The following is a 17,978-nucleotide window of genomic DNA, read 5'->3' as shown; positions in this document are numbered from 1 at the left end:
ATGCCTCCCCAGACCATCACTGACCCACCACCAAACCTGTCATGTTGAACGACGTTGCAGGCAGCATATCATTCTCCTTGTCTTCTCCAGACTCTTTCACGTCTATCACAGCTGCTCAGGGTGAACCTGCTCTCGTCTGTAAAAAGTACAGGGCGCCAGTGGCGGACTTGCCAATTCTGGTGTTCTTGAGCAAATGCCAGTCGAGCTCCACGGTGCTGGGCAGTGAGCACAGGGCCCACTACAGGATGTCGGGCCCTCAGGCCATCTTCATGAAGTCTGTTCCTGATTGTTTGGGTAGAGACATTCACACCAGTGGCCCTCTGGAGGTCATTCTGTAGGGCACGAGCAGTGCTCAGCCTGTTCCGCCTTGCACAAAGGAGCAGGTATCGGTCCTGCTGATGGGTTGAGGACCTTCTACGGCCCTGTCCAGCTCTCCGAGAATAACAGCCAGTCTCCTGAAATCTCCTCCATGTTCTGGAGATTGTGCTGGGAGACACATTAAACCTTCTTGCTGCAGCACGTGTGGATGTGCCATCCTGGAGAAGTTGGACAACCTGTGCAACTTCTGTAGGGTTAAGGAATCACCTCATACTGCCAGTAGAGATAATTACTCAAGCCAAAACTAGCACGAGTGGAAAACCAGCCAAAAAGATCAAGAGGGAGAAACTTGAAATGACCTCCACATGTAAAACCAGTCCTGTTTTGAGGGTTTTCTAATTGTTGCCACTTTAGTGCACCTGTCGTTAAGTCCATGAACACCAATACAGCTGAAAGTGATTAACAATGACCTCAGCTGCTTAACCAACCAGAAAATTATCAGACAGGTTTAATTGATTTCATGCCAGGCCCAATAAAAAAGTGTTCCTTTAATTTTTGTGAGCAGTGTATATATGTGTGTGTGTATATATATATATATATATATATATATATATATATATATATATATATATATATATATATATGCCAGCAACACTCATGACAATGACAACACAATTACATGTCAATCATGTTACGTTATTATTAAAATGTTTCTTTTTCTTTTTCATTACTTCTTTAACACACTACTTCTCCGCTGCGAAGCACGGGTATTCTGCTAGTTTATTTATATAAACTATATATATATATATATATATATATATATATATATATATATATATATATATGTAAAATATTACTTTTGAGAATGCAACGTATAGTTTTGTCCAGGAGGAAAGCAATCTTGCCTGAAATCAATGCCAACCTTTTGTAGGGTGTGTCCCTAAGACTTATTGTCATCGCGAAGCAGAGCCTTACTGGAAATTTGAGGCATTTCAATTGAAATGGGAGATTAGAGGGTATAACGGTGACGCGATACATTGAGTGTGGAGAAACTCTAGAGACAGCGTGTGTATTAACTTGTGGATTTTTCTGTGAGTATTTGGTGGCAGTGTGACGAAGTTGCTTCGGAAGACGGCGTTATCTGCAGAGATCAGCTCAGAGCGAAATGAGGTGAACGGCAGGGGAGATGATGACGTCACTCCCCCACCCGCCTTAACTGTCAATCCCCCTACAAACACAGTCTCACAGAATTTGCATAATAAGTACAGCCGTTCACCAGCAATTTGAACTTAGTTACAAAGTGATCAAAACTGTCGTTTATACCCTGCGTCTTCTCATTAAACTTGTATCCCGCATTAGCAGTGGGCATGACAAACGCCAGCGGCAGCCTGTCTTTGAATTTAATTTAAACTTTAGGTTTACACCGTGCTTTGTTTCTGAAGTAGCTGCAGTCATGAATATGCTTGTACAGTATGTGTCACTCGCTCGCTTCTTATTGTTTGCTGCCTTCTCAATTGTATAATGCATGTTTTCTTTAGCGCTTTTTGGAGCTCTTACTTGTTTTCTACGTAATGCGTTGACAGTCAGTTCACGTGATTATGTGGGAGGCGTGATGATGTCACACGAAACTCCGCCCACGCCATCGAGCTCAACTCCATTACATTATATGGAGAAAAATAGGTTCCAGTTATGACCATTACGCGTAGAATTTCGAAATGAAACCTGCCCAACTTTTGTAAGTAAGCTGTAAGGAATGAGCCTGCCAAATTTCAGCCTTCCACCCACATGGGAAGTTGGAGAATTAGTGATGAGTCAGTCAGTGAGTGAGTGAGTCAGTGAGGGCTTTGCCTTTTATTAGTATAGATTTTTAATGTAGGTAGATCATTTCAACCTAGTCATTCTCAAAGTAGCTTGCAAGCCAAAAAAGTGTGGGCACCCCTGGTCTACTGGAACAGCATCATCTGCATAAAACAGATATGGACTGCATAGACTCTCAAACTGGACACCCTCTAGACCTTTCCTACAGGATGTTAACCTGTCCGTGAAAATAACTAGCGGAAGAGGAGGTGGCTGCATGATTCTCATAAAAAAAAAATGTCAATTTATTCCTTTGATACTGTAATTAGGATTATTAATTTCAATTAATAGAATTAAAAATAAATACTTATTTTGTTTTTGCAAATACACAAATAAAATAAATCAAGCTGAGAACTATGCTCCTAAATTTTTTTTGTCACATTTTTAAACATTTGTAAATCAACATAACTGTTTAAAATAAAACTTTTCAAAAAATCACTTAGGCATAGATGGCACTATGTAATGTGAACATAAATAAAATTTATACACATGCCATTGTATTTACAGAATAACAGTTTTTATATACATTAAACTACCAGTGCGTTTGGCTTCTGGCTTTTTGGTATTTTTTTTTTTTTGCCAGTGTTTGTTTTCAGTATAAATGTTGTAGCATCAGGAAACTTTCCATTTGCTAAGTGTAGCCTGTGGCCAAAGAGCTACATTCTGTTCCAGACAACGGTAACTGTAGTTTTTTCTGTGTTCGCTGTATTACTTGTAAGCCGGTGCACCTATCAGTTGTTGAGTAATTTACTTACAGAAAATATGCTGTTTGTGAGCATCTGCCTCTTCCTTCAGATGAATTTCAGTTTCTGTCTGATACTTGGAATAAGGCAAAATCAGTGCAACTTGGGGGAGAAAGATTACAAGAGAAAATGACGCATATTTTGGTCAGGTGTTTATTTATTTTTATTTCCCCCTTGTGCTTGCCACATTAATTGGATCAATTTCTTTTGCTAATTTGAACATACTGGCTTCTGCTACCTTAGTTTACCTTTAGAGTCTGCTAGATACAGCAAAGTGTTATAGAGTGAACCAGTGATGGGTTTTTGTGCCAAGGGCCTAACATTAGCTTGATTGGGTATTGCTTAGTCTACTTTCATACCCTCCTTATACTGCATTATGTGGTTCAATTAAAAATTGTATGTTTTTGGCTATGGTGCTGTCATAGTATTAGACTTCACTGCACATCAAAGTGTTTGCTTCTTGAACTCTGTTGGGTGTTTCTTATAGATTTTTTCAGGGAAATCTTCAGTTTTGCCATAATTTTTTCTTATATTTGTATCCAAAAATTTTCGCTCCCGTAAGTGACTTATCAACAACGGTTTGTGCAGCCTGGGCATGTCCAGGCATGGAATCAGTCCAGGTTGGAAGCTGTTCTGTGGAAGATGACATACTGGGCAGGTCTGACAGAGCTTGACGCTGTTTCAGCATGCTATAAAGGTGGCTTGCATACACTGATCCTGCTCATTTGGTTTATATAGATAATGTGCATGTTTAGTATCAGTATAGTAAAGTATATAGGGTGGTCCAGGTCTAATTATGCAATTTTCATTACCCTATAACTTAAGTTTAATACTCAGAGCCTGTATTCAACTGGATGGAGGACAAATGGGACATTACATGGAAAATCAGTGAATTAATTCAATATAAGTCCATTTTCATTTATTACAAGATATTTCAAACAATTCTTTTGTCTTGTTTTCCTGTATTGCATTAAAAGTTGCATAATTACATATGGACCACCCTATAGTATCTCTAGCAATATAACAGTAAGCTTGATGCTATAGACGTTTTGGTGTCTGGCGATATGTCTCATCAATGTAACAGCCGCGATACATTCTGCTATATCTGTAGCAAATATACACTTGCACCTCAGAGACGTTGGATGACTGCTCTTGTAAAGAAAGCTTATTGTCTGTATTTCGACTGCGAAATTGGTGATCAAGACAAGGAATGGGTGCCTCACATTTGCCGTGCGACATGTGCTGTCAGTCTGAGAGCCTGGCTCAGAGGCACTTGAAAGACGATGCCATTTGCTGTTCCGATGATATGGCGAGAACACAAGGACCATGTGAAGGACTGTTACTTCTGTTTGACTAATGTGTCTGGTTTCTCTGCTAAAGACAAAAAGTCAATTGAATATCTTAATCTGCCTTCAGCAATGAGACCCATACCACATAACGACCAGATGAAGAAACTGCAATGCAAGGTACTGATAGTGAGATTGACCCTGATTTTGAACCGTGCTCATCAGGTGATCCACATCTGGTAACACAGTCCAAATTGAACGATTTGGTCAGAGGTTTGGGTCTGTCAAAAGCAAAAGCCGAGCTGCTGGGTCCAAGACTGCAGGAATTGTGTTTGCTGTCACCAGGTACGAAAATGTATGCATTTCCAGGCCAAAATTCATGATATAACCAAATTTTTTGCACAAGTCGACAGTCTCTGTTTCTGTTGTGACATTGAAGGATTGTTCTTGGCCTTGGGTTGTGATCACAACCTGGAAGAGTGGCGTCTCTTCATTGATTCGTCAATGTTAAGCCTGAATGCTGTTCTGTTACACAATGGCAACGTTTATCCTTCAGTACCTGTTGGCTATGCAGCAAATATGAAAGAAGCGTTTGAGAATATGGAAGTGTTGCTGAAGCACATCCAGTATAGCAGGATTGTAGCTCGGCTATACAAAGTACTGATGTTTCATCTGTGAATGGGACAGCCGTGCCAAAGAGTCGCACTATTCTCGACAGAACTGGCCACTTTGTAAAAAGTTAGTTCCAAGACAGAAAAATGTGGGACATGAATCGCTTGTTGACCCGGCAAAGATATTTTTTGCCTCTTCTTCACATGAAACTGGGACTCATGAAGAATTTCGTGAAAGCACTGAATAAGGAAGGCGAAGGTTTTCGTTATTTAAGACAGATGTTCCCAAGAATAGCTGATGCCAAGATCAAAGAGGACATTTTTGTTGTCCACGAGACATGTTATGAGTGACAAGCGGTTTGAAGATCTGTTAGTTGGGCCTGGAAAACCTTCAAAGACATTGTTGACAATTTTCTGGGCAATTACAGAGCCCCAAACTACATTCAGCTGATAGACAAACTTCTCAAGGCATACAAGACAATAAAGTGCAACATGTCACTCAAGGTTAATTTCCTCCACTCACACTTGGACTTCTTCCTCGCAGATCTCGGTGCTGTCAATGACAAACATGGTGAAAGGTTTCAGCAGGACATTGCTACGATGGAGAAACGATACCAGGGCAACTGGAATCTGTCAATGCTTGCTGACTACTGTTGGACACTGCAACGTGATGTACCAGACATTGAATACAAAAGAAAATAAGGAGCAAAACACTTTTAATTCTGTAAAATTTAATAGCTTGTGCGAAACATAAACATGACTAAATGCGTTACTGTCAGTAAACATATAAATGTCTATTTCTCAGAGTTCCTACGTGATGCAGTAAAAACTATATTTGTGCATACCCAGTAGGTACTTGTCACAGTTAGCAAAAAGTTTTCAGGAAGCAAGACTTCAAAAAAAAAAAATTGTTGTGCAGTGGCTTTTTGCATAATGTTTTTATGAGCTACATCATCTCTATTTAAACCAATTATTCCAAATTACAGATGATGCTCTTTCTTTTGGTATTAAAAGGTCGCTTTCAATTGCAAGTGATTTAGTATTAACATTACTCATTTCACCAGTGTCCTGCTTAATTCCGAGACTGCTCACAAACCTAAGCTCACAGTTCTTGAAAAGTGTTAGTAAGGGATTAAACTCTTCAAAATCTACTCAACAGGACCACCAGTGATTAGTCTTATAATGGGAAGGCTTGTGATTCTCTAGTCCATTTGTAATGTCAGTGGTTTTGTCTTTGGTTGTGACTCTTATAATCTGTTTACAGTAGTTTCTTGAAAAGCTGCTTTGTAGTCCGTGGAGTACAGTAGTCAATATGTTGTGTTGTATATTATACAAAGATGTGAACCTATTATGTCAATAGGGTTTGTGTCTCTCCTCTTACCCTAGTACTACTTTTTCACAAGAGAAAGTAAAAGTGAACATAGAAAAAAATAGACTTGGCAGTAAATTTATTGACTATTTAAATGGTTTTGTTTATCATTTTTTCATTCATTCTGTCAATCTCATTGTTTTCAAATATAAAATATTTCTACCCTTAAAATAACAAAAAACACCAATGTAGTGTACTATTTTGAATAGTGTGAGATGTGTCTGGAAACCAAGCAGTTTATGATAGCTTTTCAGTTAGAGATCTGGCCTAGGGGCAGAAATGCTAGGGAATGATGTCGCAGAGGGAGTGCTACAAAAAGAAGTCTTGTTTACAAGTAACTTTAATAGCTTCAAAAAGGGATTTTGTTATTTATTTTTTAAAATGTAGTTTAAATAGTTAAATATGTTATTTTTACAGTAAAATACATTTAGAAAATGTTTTTTTTCTTTTTGCACGCAGTCTTCATATTTTTTGTATTAGTACTGTTCATAACTGACTGAAAAACGGTGGCTTAAAGCAGTTGCTTATAGTGTGAAATGCCACTGTTTTAATGGTAAAAATACAAAATATACACAGGTGGCCTTTTTTAGATTTAGGTCTGAAAGAGTTAAGTGGGCCCATTGTTGGATTGGCTTTCCAAGTGCTGAGTTCTGCTTAGTGTGAAATTATAAAGTGTTACGTTAACTTGTCTGTCTATCTAATCTTCACAGGAAGGGGAAATGCCTATTCAGGAACTGTTGAGCTTGTATGGATATGGCAGTGGAGGATCTCCTGAAGATGACGATGAAGATGAAGAAGAGGAAGAGGAAGAGGATGGAGGGCTAGAAGATGAGGAGGATGAGGAAGAAGAAGAGGAAGAAGATTTAGAAGAAGTTGATAATGATGACAACAGTGGCAGCAGTGGTGATATGCAGCAGAATAAGGCATGTATATGTGGGACGCATACACAGACCATAGGGTAGAGCCCCCTTCTGGACTCTCCAACACCTCTTTCAGGAGCCACCCAAGTTTTCCTGCTTGGTCTCCCATCCAAGTACTGGCCAGGCCCAAACGTGCTTAGATTCAGATTAATTACCTGGTATGAACTGCATGTGGTATGACTTCTGACTATTTAGACTCAATGCAAATACCTATCGTTGAGGTGCTACATTTGGGAGCAATTGTTATAGCTAATTGGTATTCCAGTTTTTTTTGTTTTCACAGAGTTTTCCAATTTCACACTTGTTTAGTGAATTTTGGGCACCCTTCCACCCGCAGGTGTTTTTATGTGTAGATGAATCAACAGCATTGTATAATTCACTATATTTCAGTATGTTGAAAAATGATTTTAAAAGGTACGATCATTCCAGAATTAAAAATTCAGTTGTAAAAGCCCATTTTGTGCTTTACTAGGATCGACCTCTTAATTGTTAGTTAATGAGGATCATTAAAAAAATCATTTTAATCTAGAAATCCACACTCTTGACCCCTTTTCATTTTGTACAGAATATGTGTGTTCCCATTCCATTATTTGCCTCCAGCCAGTATAAGGTTTGCATTTCTTCTCTTCTTACGATAAGATGTCAGACTGGATTGTTTCTCTTAGCCTAAAAAACACTGTGTTTCTATAGAAACATGGCTGGACGTAAATGGATAGCAACCAGGCTTGAAAAATCTCTGTAGCCCAATTCATTTACTAGTATTCTTAAAAATACACAGCAGAAAAAGAAATTAACAAGATGGTTAAATAATAAAGCCTCACCAATATTAGATGTAGTTTTTAATGGATTATATTCTTTTTAGTAATGCAGGAGCATGTTCTGTTGCTCTCATGTACTTAAAATATAGTAGACAGTTGACACTCCTATTTCACCACCCCTTTGATACTTTTTCATGTTAATATATGAGAGTAACACTTCTGTCCACAACAGCTGTCTGCTTCAGTGGCAGTCAGTTAGTAAATGCACTTTGTTATTCACTTCACTTTAGAGTCCTGTGAAGCACTTTTTTTTTTTCTTTAAACACACGCAGCACTAAAAGTATGACCCCCGTTACACAGTATAAAGCGGGTCCTGCAAGAATGGAGGTCTTTACTTCAATTACAATCCCTGTCAGTAAAATAAAACTGCATAAGTGAAATCTGGTTCAATTTGTGAACATCAAGAAGAGAGATTGCTGATGTAACAAGGGCTGAAAAGCACCTTTCTAAATAAAAGGTATCCATTTAAAGGGCTCAGATAATCGGCAACTATGTTTTGGGATGATCTATTAATGCTATAAACCCTCTTATTCCAATAGCGGAAAGTTAAATGTGGCAATGAATTCAATACTATTCCTTATCTCATAAAGCAGCCAACTTGTATGGCAATTGGCAAACAATGCATTCAGAGAGTAAATTGGCCTGTTGCAGTCTCGATCAGTGTACCCTACTAAAAATTGTTTGCAATTTTAAGCTACTACTTTTTTATTGCTCCGTGTTTTCAAAATCCTGCCTTGGTGTGTCTTATTATATATCTAAATTAATAAAACTACATTAACTTATGAAACAATACCCCTCTCAAGTCATGGATGGAAAACAATTTTTCTCCAGGAATCCTAATTTTCATATTATTTTAAATTGACCCATTTTTAATATGCCTTGGGGTCTAGTAGCACACAGTCCAGCACCAGTTACTGAGTACAGGCTCCATCCTGCTGAAAATTAAAAGTTAGACTAAGCAGGTTCCGGAAATACAAGGATGGATATCAACAGATCTAGGAATGGCAACATTACCGTGCATCTGTAAAAGGAGATGATTGGTCAAGGTGATTTCCACATTGAAAAGTTTAAAATACCTAACAACATTGTTTTATTAACATATTAATCTATTTCTTACTAATTAACTTAAACACACAGTTTGAGTGTGGAGATATTACATATTTAGGCTGATAACCATTGTTGTTTAAGACAACTATTTTCAAATTTTGATTTTGATACTTGTACTTGTATCTGGTTGTGCAGTTTCTTATCTGTTAGGTTACATTAGAAAGTATAATTAATCTACCTATCTTGAGTCCATACTTGGTCACATAATATAATTAGACTGCAATATGTTTAAGCTGCAAACCACCTATCAGCTTGCATGTTTTATGATGAAGTACCTTAGCTAGCTGGCTTCATTTCCCAAAAATGTATGTAGTTGTGGAAGTTAGTGTTTGTAATGAAAGTCCTTTTTGTGTGTTTTTTTTAGGAAGAAATGATTAAAGATTCATCAGGACAGGAGGATGAAACTCGATCATCTATTGATGATCAGACTGCATCACTTACTTCTCATAATAAACCTGAACTAATCCGTCCTAGGAAGTGCAAGTATTTTGAAAGTAGGTTGCTTTAAGTACATTATTGCTTATCTACGTAGTTGTAAAAATGTACACTTTTGAATCTTCTGAGTACTGTATTAAAGTTCATTTAGATTTCTGACTGTTTTGATATATGCTAGCAACTAAGATTACTTAAGTGCCCCATTAATATGAGTGGTGACTGTGCAGTTTGAGAGTTTTGAAAATTATCAAATTATGTAGTTTGAATTTTTGGTCACCTCCAATACACAGTCAACACATTAACAGTCATTATTCTAACAAGAATCTTAATATAATCTCTGTATTATTAACAACCAGGAGATTATTCGCTTTACCGCAGAAGCTGTTCTGAACTGCTCATTACCTTCTCCTGTTTTGTAATATTTAAGTATTCTTTTCAAATTCTTTCTTGGCTCATAGGTATCACTGCCTTTTTGTTAAAAAAAAAAAAGAGACTCAACATTCTGAGCAGTTAGATTATCAGAGTATATTTAGTCACTTCTGCAGTTACCTTCACTAGGATTAAGGTCTGACCAGTATTGTGAGATTAAAAATACAAGAATTATTGTAAAAAGTGAAATGGTATTCAAACTTTTACAAGTAACACATATATAGTTTTATATTTTAATCCATGTAATTCAACTAATAAATGTGCATTAAAAGTGTAGAAATGTGAGGTACCATTCACACTGCATTGAGAGGACTTATTTTCAGTAAAAAAACATGGAATTAGACCATGGTCCCAAAACCTTTAAATGATACTTTGCATTATTATTGTCTTGTTCTTTGGTGTGCAAGATGTCAGGTGTCCTTATTTAATGTTTGTTTATTTATACACAGAATGTTGGTGATGAGTGATGTTCAACTATGGGATTTACATCTGTACCTGTCTTGTGAAATAAAATTTATTTTTAGAAGCTATTTAAACGAGACGGTCATTCTTATACATGTTAATTTTTTGTGAAAGATAAAATGCATACTGAAGCAGCACAAATAAGTACAAAAAAAGAGTAGTAATAATAATAATAGACTAGGTTTTCAAAATACTCCACTATTGAAAATGAAGTTTGTTACAAACCTGTTGGTGTGGCCATCCAGAACCAGAAATCTGTGTGTCTTGTATATAGTACTATAGCTGTCACTGTTTTATTTTCGTAATTTCCAAAGGTAGGTTCTTGATGTATTACTTTAAATAATGATTGTCCAAGTAATTAAAAAATCTTTCTTTTAAAAATGAGTCATCTTTATTCAAAAAGGTAATGACAATGATGAAGAATCAGATGATGATGAAGATTATATCCCATCTGAAGATTGGAAAAAGGTAAATCTGATCAATCTGACAAATGCATAATAAAGCAGGAATATTTTAAATTTGGCATTCATGGCACCATGTAGGACAATGAAAACAATGTAAAAGAAAACTTAAATGTACTATATGATTTTTCAGGAAATAATGGTTGGATCAATGTTCCAGGCTGAGACACCAGTGGGACTTTGCAAATACAAAGAGAATGAGAAAGGTAAAAATATACAGGGTCATTGGAAAAGATGGCTGATATTTTAAATTGCATTATCTTTTTAAATGCAGAACAAAACTTGTGTTGGAAATATCAAAATTTAATTGTAGGATAAGATTATTTAACCTTCAAAGCAAAGTAATGGATTAATTTGTGATAGCTCAGAATATTTTGTAGCATTAGGTTGTACTTGTTAAGTTCTCCCTAGCCCCACTTATGTTTAGCCATTACTGAATAAATGTCCACACGTCTGCAGTGTTTATTCTATGCAAAGGCAAAATTGTGGAATTCTTCACAACACAAAAGAGAAGAGGTATTAAATGTAAATTTAGCAGTACTGAAATTATTGATTAAATAAATCCACTTTTTAACATGTATGAAACTCCATTTAATAATTTTTCACAATCCTTCTGTTCGAGCATGAGTGTATGCTAGTTTCAGGACTTCTGCCTTGTTAACAAAGTGAAAGGTGCTCAACATTTAATACTTGTTGGTTGGTCTCATTCATCCATAATTCCACATCAAAAGGAATACTGACAGATTGAAGCATTTGAATGCTGGATTCTGAGATTCTAGATGCCAGTTGCAAAAAAAACCAAAAAATGACGCTTTTGTATTAAACTCTTTCAGGTGAATATCTTAGTACTGTGTTGTGTTGAATTGCTAATGAAAATATTATGTGCTTTGCAGTCTTCTTTAATGTTTACTTGATAGCAAAGAGATCTGTAACCACGAACACTACACTGTTTCATTTAATTTTAAACTGTGGCACTCCCAGTCAGGTTTCCTTTTATTTTTCTGATGAACGTTGGAATTCTGGCGTAATGAGTAATATTCAAAAACACAAGGAGCTCAAGAATTATTTGTGCCCTTGATAACAATAAACAAAAAACTAAAGCTCCAGAGCCAATGAGGTTATCTATACCTGACCAGTTTGAAAAACCTTCACAGACCTGCTTAATGTAGGTTAAAGGGTTACATTAGGCCAGAGTATATACTGATAACATTCATTTACATGCACCCACACAATAGGGTTCAGGTGAATAACACAGTTACTGTAGAAGCCTGGATTCTTAATAATCCATGTTTACATGTGTGCAAGTGATCTTCTGGAGTTTTGCTTTGTCAAAGTGCCCCAACGTCATTAAATTGCATAAAAAAAATGCTTAAGCATCATTATCAGCCACATTGACTCAAAAAGTATGTATGACACCTAAAATCATTTTCTTGTGTTTAATAAATATAGTTAGTCAAAATGATGCTTTATTTATAGGTTTTTGTTACTGGATTGCTTGCAACTTGGTTTGACTTGTCTTTGCTGTGTGACTGAGCCTGGCAAAGGACCCGGTATATGTGCTTCTTGCGTTACACCCAGTGCTGCTGGAATAATAACGACATTGAAGTGAAAGTACTATCTTAGGTTACTCATTAAGTTTGATTTTTTACCACACTACCCTCAAGATTGTGTTGCTGAGTGTAGCACTGTATGTTCAGCTTGTTAACACAAATTTAGCGATTTAGATTTTTTCAGCCAGGAGAATGAATAATGCAATCAACTGAATATTTGCCTCTGGAATTTTATTTTGTGGACGCCTCTACCAGTGTCTGCTGAAAGTATGTGCGAAGCAAATACATACATGGGCTGACAGAGTGTAACATGTGCAGACTGCAAAATGTTTAATGGTGACCCAGTAAAGGGGTGTACATGGCCACATAAGTGGGTTATTTGTGGAGGAATCTACCTCTGTTAATCAGGTCTCTTAGAGGCCAATAACCCAATTTCTCTAATCAGAATGAGGATTTACATGTCATTTTAGAAATTGGGTTTTTCTGAATAATCAGGTTATGGTGTCCCGTGTCTAAACCCTTTCTACAATAACATTTTACCAGCTTCCACCAATATCAGAACACACAGATTCAGTATTTTTTAATTAAAAAATAATTGCTAAAACATAACTGTAAGTAATACTTTGAATCCAGTCAGGAAAAAATGTGTTTCTTCTTTTGTTATTTAGTGTTTCTGACCAAGGACTAGTCACTTGTTAGTGTAATTTCTCATGTACTTTATCAAAAGGTATTTATGTAAAGAATACAAAAAAATCTAAGCCAGTCATGCTTGATTTACAGCCATGAATTTGTAATAACTAGCTGCCAATGAAGTATAAAAGCACACTAGAGTGTAGATTAACAGGAAGAAAGATGTAATTAAGAGTAATATTTAACTGATAAATCAAACTAATTCAAATTTTAAATGTCAAACTCTTGATGCTTTAATTGTCCAAATCTGTCCCTTTTTTAACATTTCTCCCAACTGGAAGGCTTCCTGAGTGAAATCCAACTTGTCAGTTTCATATGAATCCTTTATTTCAGAATTACGTTAAGCAGACTTTGTTTTGATGTTTTCAAGTTGTCTTATGTGAGTGATCATAATTTCATTTTATGCCCGTGTACAAATCCAGGATTAGAAAATTACTTGAGCTATCATTACCTGTTTTGCCTTCAAAAGCCAAACAAATGGCACAAATTCAGTATCTGAAGATTTGCATTTAACAGTGCAGTATGCCATTTTATTTGTCCTACTAACAGTACATTTTGGTAATTATGTGTGTCTGTTAACACATTACATGTCAAATTAAAAGGCAGATGTCACTTTTTCTTCAAAGCATTGAAACACTGAATAACTTTTCATTTGGTATTAAGAAATAGAGCAACCAACACGTGCCACCTCTAGTATAGACAAGCCAAACAGCCACTTTGAGTCTTGTGTTTCAGCTGCCAGTTCTTCCACAATCCTGTATGTGTAACTATGGATATGTGTGAGGCTTCTCTCATCGAACTGTGACATTAAACTGCAGGGGAACTGGACATCCTTTGTGTTTGCTGCCTGTTTTCCAGTAGTGATGTGTAAAATAAGTCAGTTTTCGAAATGAGCATTTAGGCAAGATGAAAAGCATAACTTTAGATATGATTAGAGTTTTAAAGGTGAATATTTAATTTTTTGCAACAGTACCTAATAAATTATTTCTAATATGGATAATTTAAAGAGCATTTGTTTTCAGATCATTTGTATTTTAAGGAGTACTTTTGCCCTTTAACCTTGATTATTTCTTTTTTTTTTTTTATATTTTATTAATTTTATTACAATCCGTACATAGCAATCAAGTTTTTACAAAAAAAAGAATTATGTTAAGAACAGATCGATCCCCACCCCTGAGAGAGAGAGCTAGCCAAACGGTGTAAGATTTAAGGTTTGTAAACATACCTAAGTTAATAAATTCTCTGTGCTTTATAAACTTATTTTAAAATATTACTGATTAGATCCTGCCATGTTTTGAAAAAAGTCTGTACAGATCCTCTAACTGAGTATTTGATTTTTTCCAATTTCAAATAATATAACACATCGGTTTCCCACTGACTTAAAGGAGGAGAGTTTGGGTTCTTCCAGTTTATCAGAATAAGTCTGCGTGCCAAGAGTGTAGTAAATGCAAACATTTTGGAGAGTTTTAGTTGAGACAGATGTGCTCGATATATAATTTTGAGTTGTATAATTGTATGCTTTGCGCATATGGAGCTCAAGTGAATTCTCTGCATTGCTACTTTCCACTCCTTTTCTGATATATTAATTGAGAGATCTTTTTCCCAGTGTCCTCTTGGATCTTTGAAAGGAAGGGATTGTAAAATGATTTTATATATTGTAGAGATGGAGTCTAATTCCTTAAAATTGAGCAATATTTTTTCCGGCGTGAATGAGGGTGCAAGATGAGGAAAATCTGGAAGGTTCTGTTTAACAAAGTTCCTGATTTGAAGATAGTGAAAGAAATGTGTAGCTGGAATGTTAAATTTGGAATATAATTTGTTCATAGGATGCAAAGACGTTGTCTATATAAAGATCTCTAAGCAAGTTAATTCCAATTTTTTTCCAGATATTAAAAACTGCGTATGTTTGCGAAGGTTGAAAGAGGTGGTTCTCTTGCAGGGTGCCACAGATAGAAGCTTCTCCGTCTTAAAATGCTTTCTACATTGGTTCCAGATTCTAAGTGAGTGGAGCACAATTGGGTTATTAGTGTATTGCCGATAACGTGTGTTTATTGGAGCGCAGAGCAAGGAATACAAAGAAGTACTGCAGGATTTTACTTCTATTTCTGTCCAAGCCTGTATGTTCTTCTATTTGTGTCCAGGTTCTTATCGCCTGTATATTTGCCACCCAGTAATAAAACTGGAAGTTAGGTAGAGCCATGCCACCTTTTGTCTTTGTAGGGTCGCTCTTTTGATGCGTGGATGTTTTGAATTCCAAATAAATTAGGTTATTTTTGAATCTAGTTGCTTAAAGAATGATTTATTAATGTATATTGGGATGTTTTGAAATAAAAAAAGGAGCTTAGGAAGAATATTCATCTTAACAGTGTTAATTCTTCCAGCTAGTGTGAGATGAAGGGTTGACCATCTATGCAAGTCTTGTTTAATTTTTTCCATGCAGACGACGGAATTTTTTTGATAAAGAGCTTTATGTTTACTTGTGATGTTTACCCCTAGGTATTTAAACTGTTCTGCAATGATAAAAGGTAGGGTGTCTAATATTATATGCTTGAGAATTCACTGGAAAGAGTACACTTTATTCAGATTAATTCTGAGACCAGAGAGCTTTTGAAATTCTGTGAGTGCTGCTAAGACTGCAGGCACAGAATTTTCTGGGTCCGAAATATACAGTACCATATCATCTGCATATAATGAGATTTTCTGTTCCAGTCCTTCTCTGCTAATCCCCTTTATCTGATCAGTATTTCGACAATGTATTGCCAGTGGTTCAATAGCGATTGCAAACAGCAGCGGTGACAAGGGGCATCCTTGTCTTGTGCCACGTTCTAGTTTAAAGTAGTCTAAGCAAATGTTATTAACGAAAACTGAAGCTTCTCGGTTAGTATACAGTAATTTAATCCATGCACAAATGTTCAGGCCAAACACAAACTTCTCCAATATAGTAAAAAGGTATTTCCATTCAATCATGTCGAATGCTTTTTCTGCATCCAATGATAATATTTCTGGGGTGTTTGATTTAGTTGGTGAGTATATTACATTAAACAGGCGTTGAAGATTTGAATAACCTTGTTTATTTCTAACAATAAATTTAATTCAGATTACAGGTTTTGAATTAATTTTAAGTTATACTGAGATGGTCATCTCCAAACCTTAATCATTTTCAGTCATCCCATTTATTTGTGAATTGTGTTTAAGGTAATGAGAAAGTAAAATTTTCCTAACAATGATCTACCATTCTACTTATCAGGCTTATTGGGTTAGCAGAATGCTAATGTTGTGGGTTTAGTTTAATACACTCTCTTTAATTTTTTATAATCTTAAGTGTGTTATTCATTAAGTTAAACATTTAATCATTTTTTTGTTGTTCTTGGAATATTGAAGTTCTAGATGGGGTCACCATGTAGGTTTTTGAGCTGATTCTCTTAATTGATAGACTAGAAGTAGCCCAGCAGTGGCTTTGGTTGCACACTTCCATGACTGAATATCCACCTGTGATGAGTGGAGTGTCAGCTTTCTGAAAGACTGAACTTGTTTTTTAGGCACACTGCCCTCTTACAAGTGCCCCAGTATCAGTGGTAGCATAACAGCCCCAAGAGCTGGAGTTAATCCCAGCCAACACAGGGCGCAAGGCAGGAAACAAACCCCTGGCAGGGTGCCAGCCCACCGCAGGAGTGATCCATTGTATTTTTTTTTGACTACTAGGGGGCTCTTGCCCCTGCTCGCTATGCTCTCCAACCCCCGTGCGGGCCCTACTTGCTAGTTATTTCCTGGATCTGCCGCTTGCTTCGAATCATGCTATGCTTTTGGATAAACAGGAATATCAACTCTGTCTTTCAAAAGTATTATCGCTTACAATTCATCACGTTTATTATATATATGGTTTATTATACATGCGTACTTGATCTTTCGGATTCATATGGAAATCCAAGAAAACTTCTTTGTCAGTGTCTTTCAGATAAATTTCATGTAAATTGAGATACTTTTGGACGTATGGATTTGTATCCATTATTGGCGGTAGACATATGGTCCTGAATCGTGTAAATCTACGTTTTGAGCATTGAATGATGTGAACGCGAATAGATTATTGTAGATTCAGATATTTTCCCTGTAGTGTTTGGATTTCACTTTCACTAAATAAATCTTTTATTTCTCACGGATCCACCTCTTCATTGGGAAGAAACACTACTTTTTCCTGATGACATCATGAATTAGACGATCTAAAAGTCTCCGACTTAAACTTCAAAGCCAAACATTATCTACATACTTCTGTCATATCACCTATGTCCATATATTCAATCTCTTTTCTCTGTTCCGTTATTTCACCAAGTAATAATTTGTTTGTTAGCGCTAATGTGATCTTTTACTATCAATTTTTTGAGACTTTTGAATTTTAGTACTTTCATAATCTCTAACCTGCTCTGCATGTGTATCGAGCCAACATTTTTGAACCTCTTTACGACGTTCTACTTTGTCTTCTACTCTTTGTCTTTTATTTCCGCCCCCACTTGGACCTGTTAGGTTTTCAGTTCCACTTGGTCCATGCTGATTATTACTTATTTTCAGAATTTGCACTTAGATTATTATTATTCTTTTTTGAATTGTTTTCTCTCCAACACTTTTGGGACTCTTTTTGACGCGCTGCCCTTTCTTCTTCACTTAGTTGTTGACGTTTCATCTAGAATGTATAAAATTATTGTCCAGAAAAGAACTACATCGAAGGAAACAAATAGATTATATGTCTTGTATTAAAATGAGGAAAACGTAAAAATTTATAAGAGCTGAGAGCACAGGTACTATGTCTTACAATAGCATTCACAAGAATGAGAAGTGAGTGGACCGTGGTTAAATCTCTTAGCACAGTGTCTCATCTCACGGGACTTTATCTCTCTGAAAAAGTCTTGTCTCGTCCCAGGAGAAAGCCT

General features: G+C 36.2%; 1 protein-coding gene across 2 annotated transcripts in view; it reads left to right on the top strand.

Moving 5' to 3' along the window:
• The window catches only part of mier1a (mesoderm induction early response 1a, transcriptional regulator), a 71,988-nt gene that overhangs the window by 38,632 nt on the left and 15,378 nt on the right, over positions 1-17,978 (top strand). For both annotated transcript variants that reach the window (XM_039734888.1, XM_039734889.1), the window contains 4 exons: positions 6,895-7,107; positions 9,394-9,523; positions 10,759-10,823; positions 10,950-11,022. In XM_039734888.1, coding sequence (XP_039590822.1) covers positions 6,895-7,107; positions 9,394-9,523; positions 10,759-10,823; positions 10,950-11,022 — 481 coding nt within the window. The remainder of the gene's footprint in view (positions 1-6,894; positions 7,108-9,393; positions 9,524-10,758; positions 10,824-10,949; positions 11,023-17,978) is intronic.

The sequence above is a fragment of the Polypterus senegalus genome, chromosome 14, assembly GCF_016835505.1.
Source record: "Polypterus senegalus isolate Bchr_013 chromosome 14, ASM1683550v1, whole genome shotgun sequence".
In the NCBI taxonomy this organism is placed as follows: domain Eukaryota; kingdom Metazoa; phylum Chordata; class Cladistia; order Polypteriformes; family Polypteridae; genus Polypterus; species Polypterus senegalus.
Note: the sequence above shows the minus strand (reverse complement) of the source record. Positions and strands in the feature narration are given on the sequence as shown.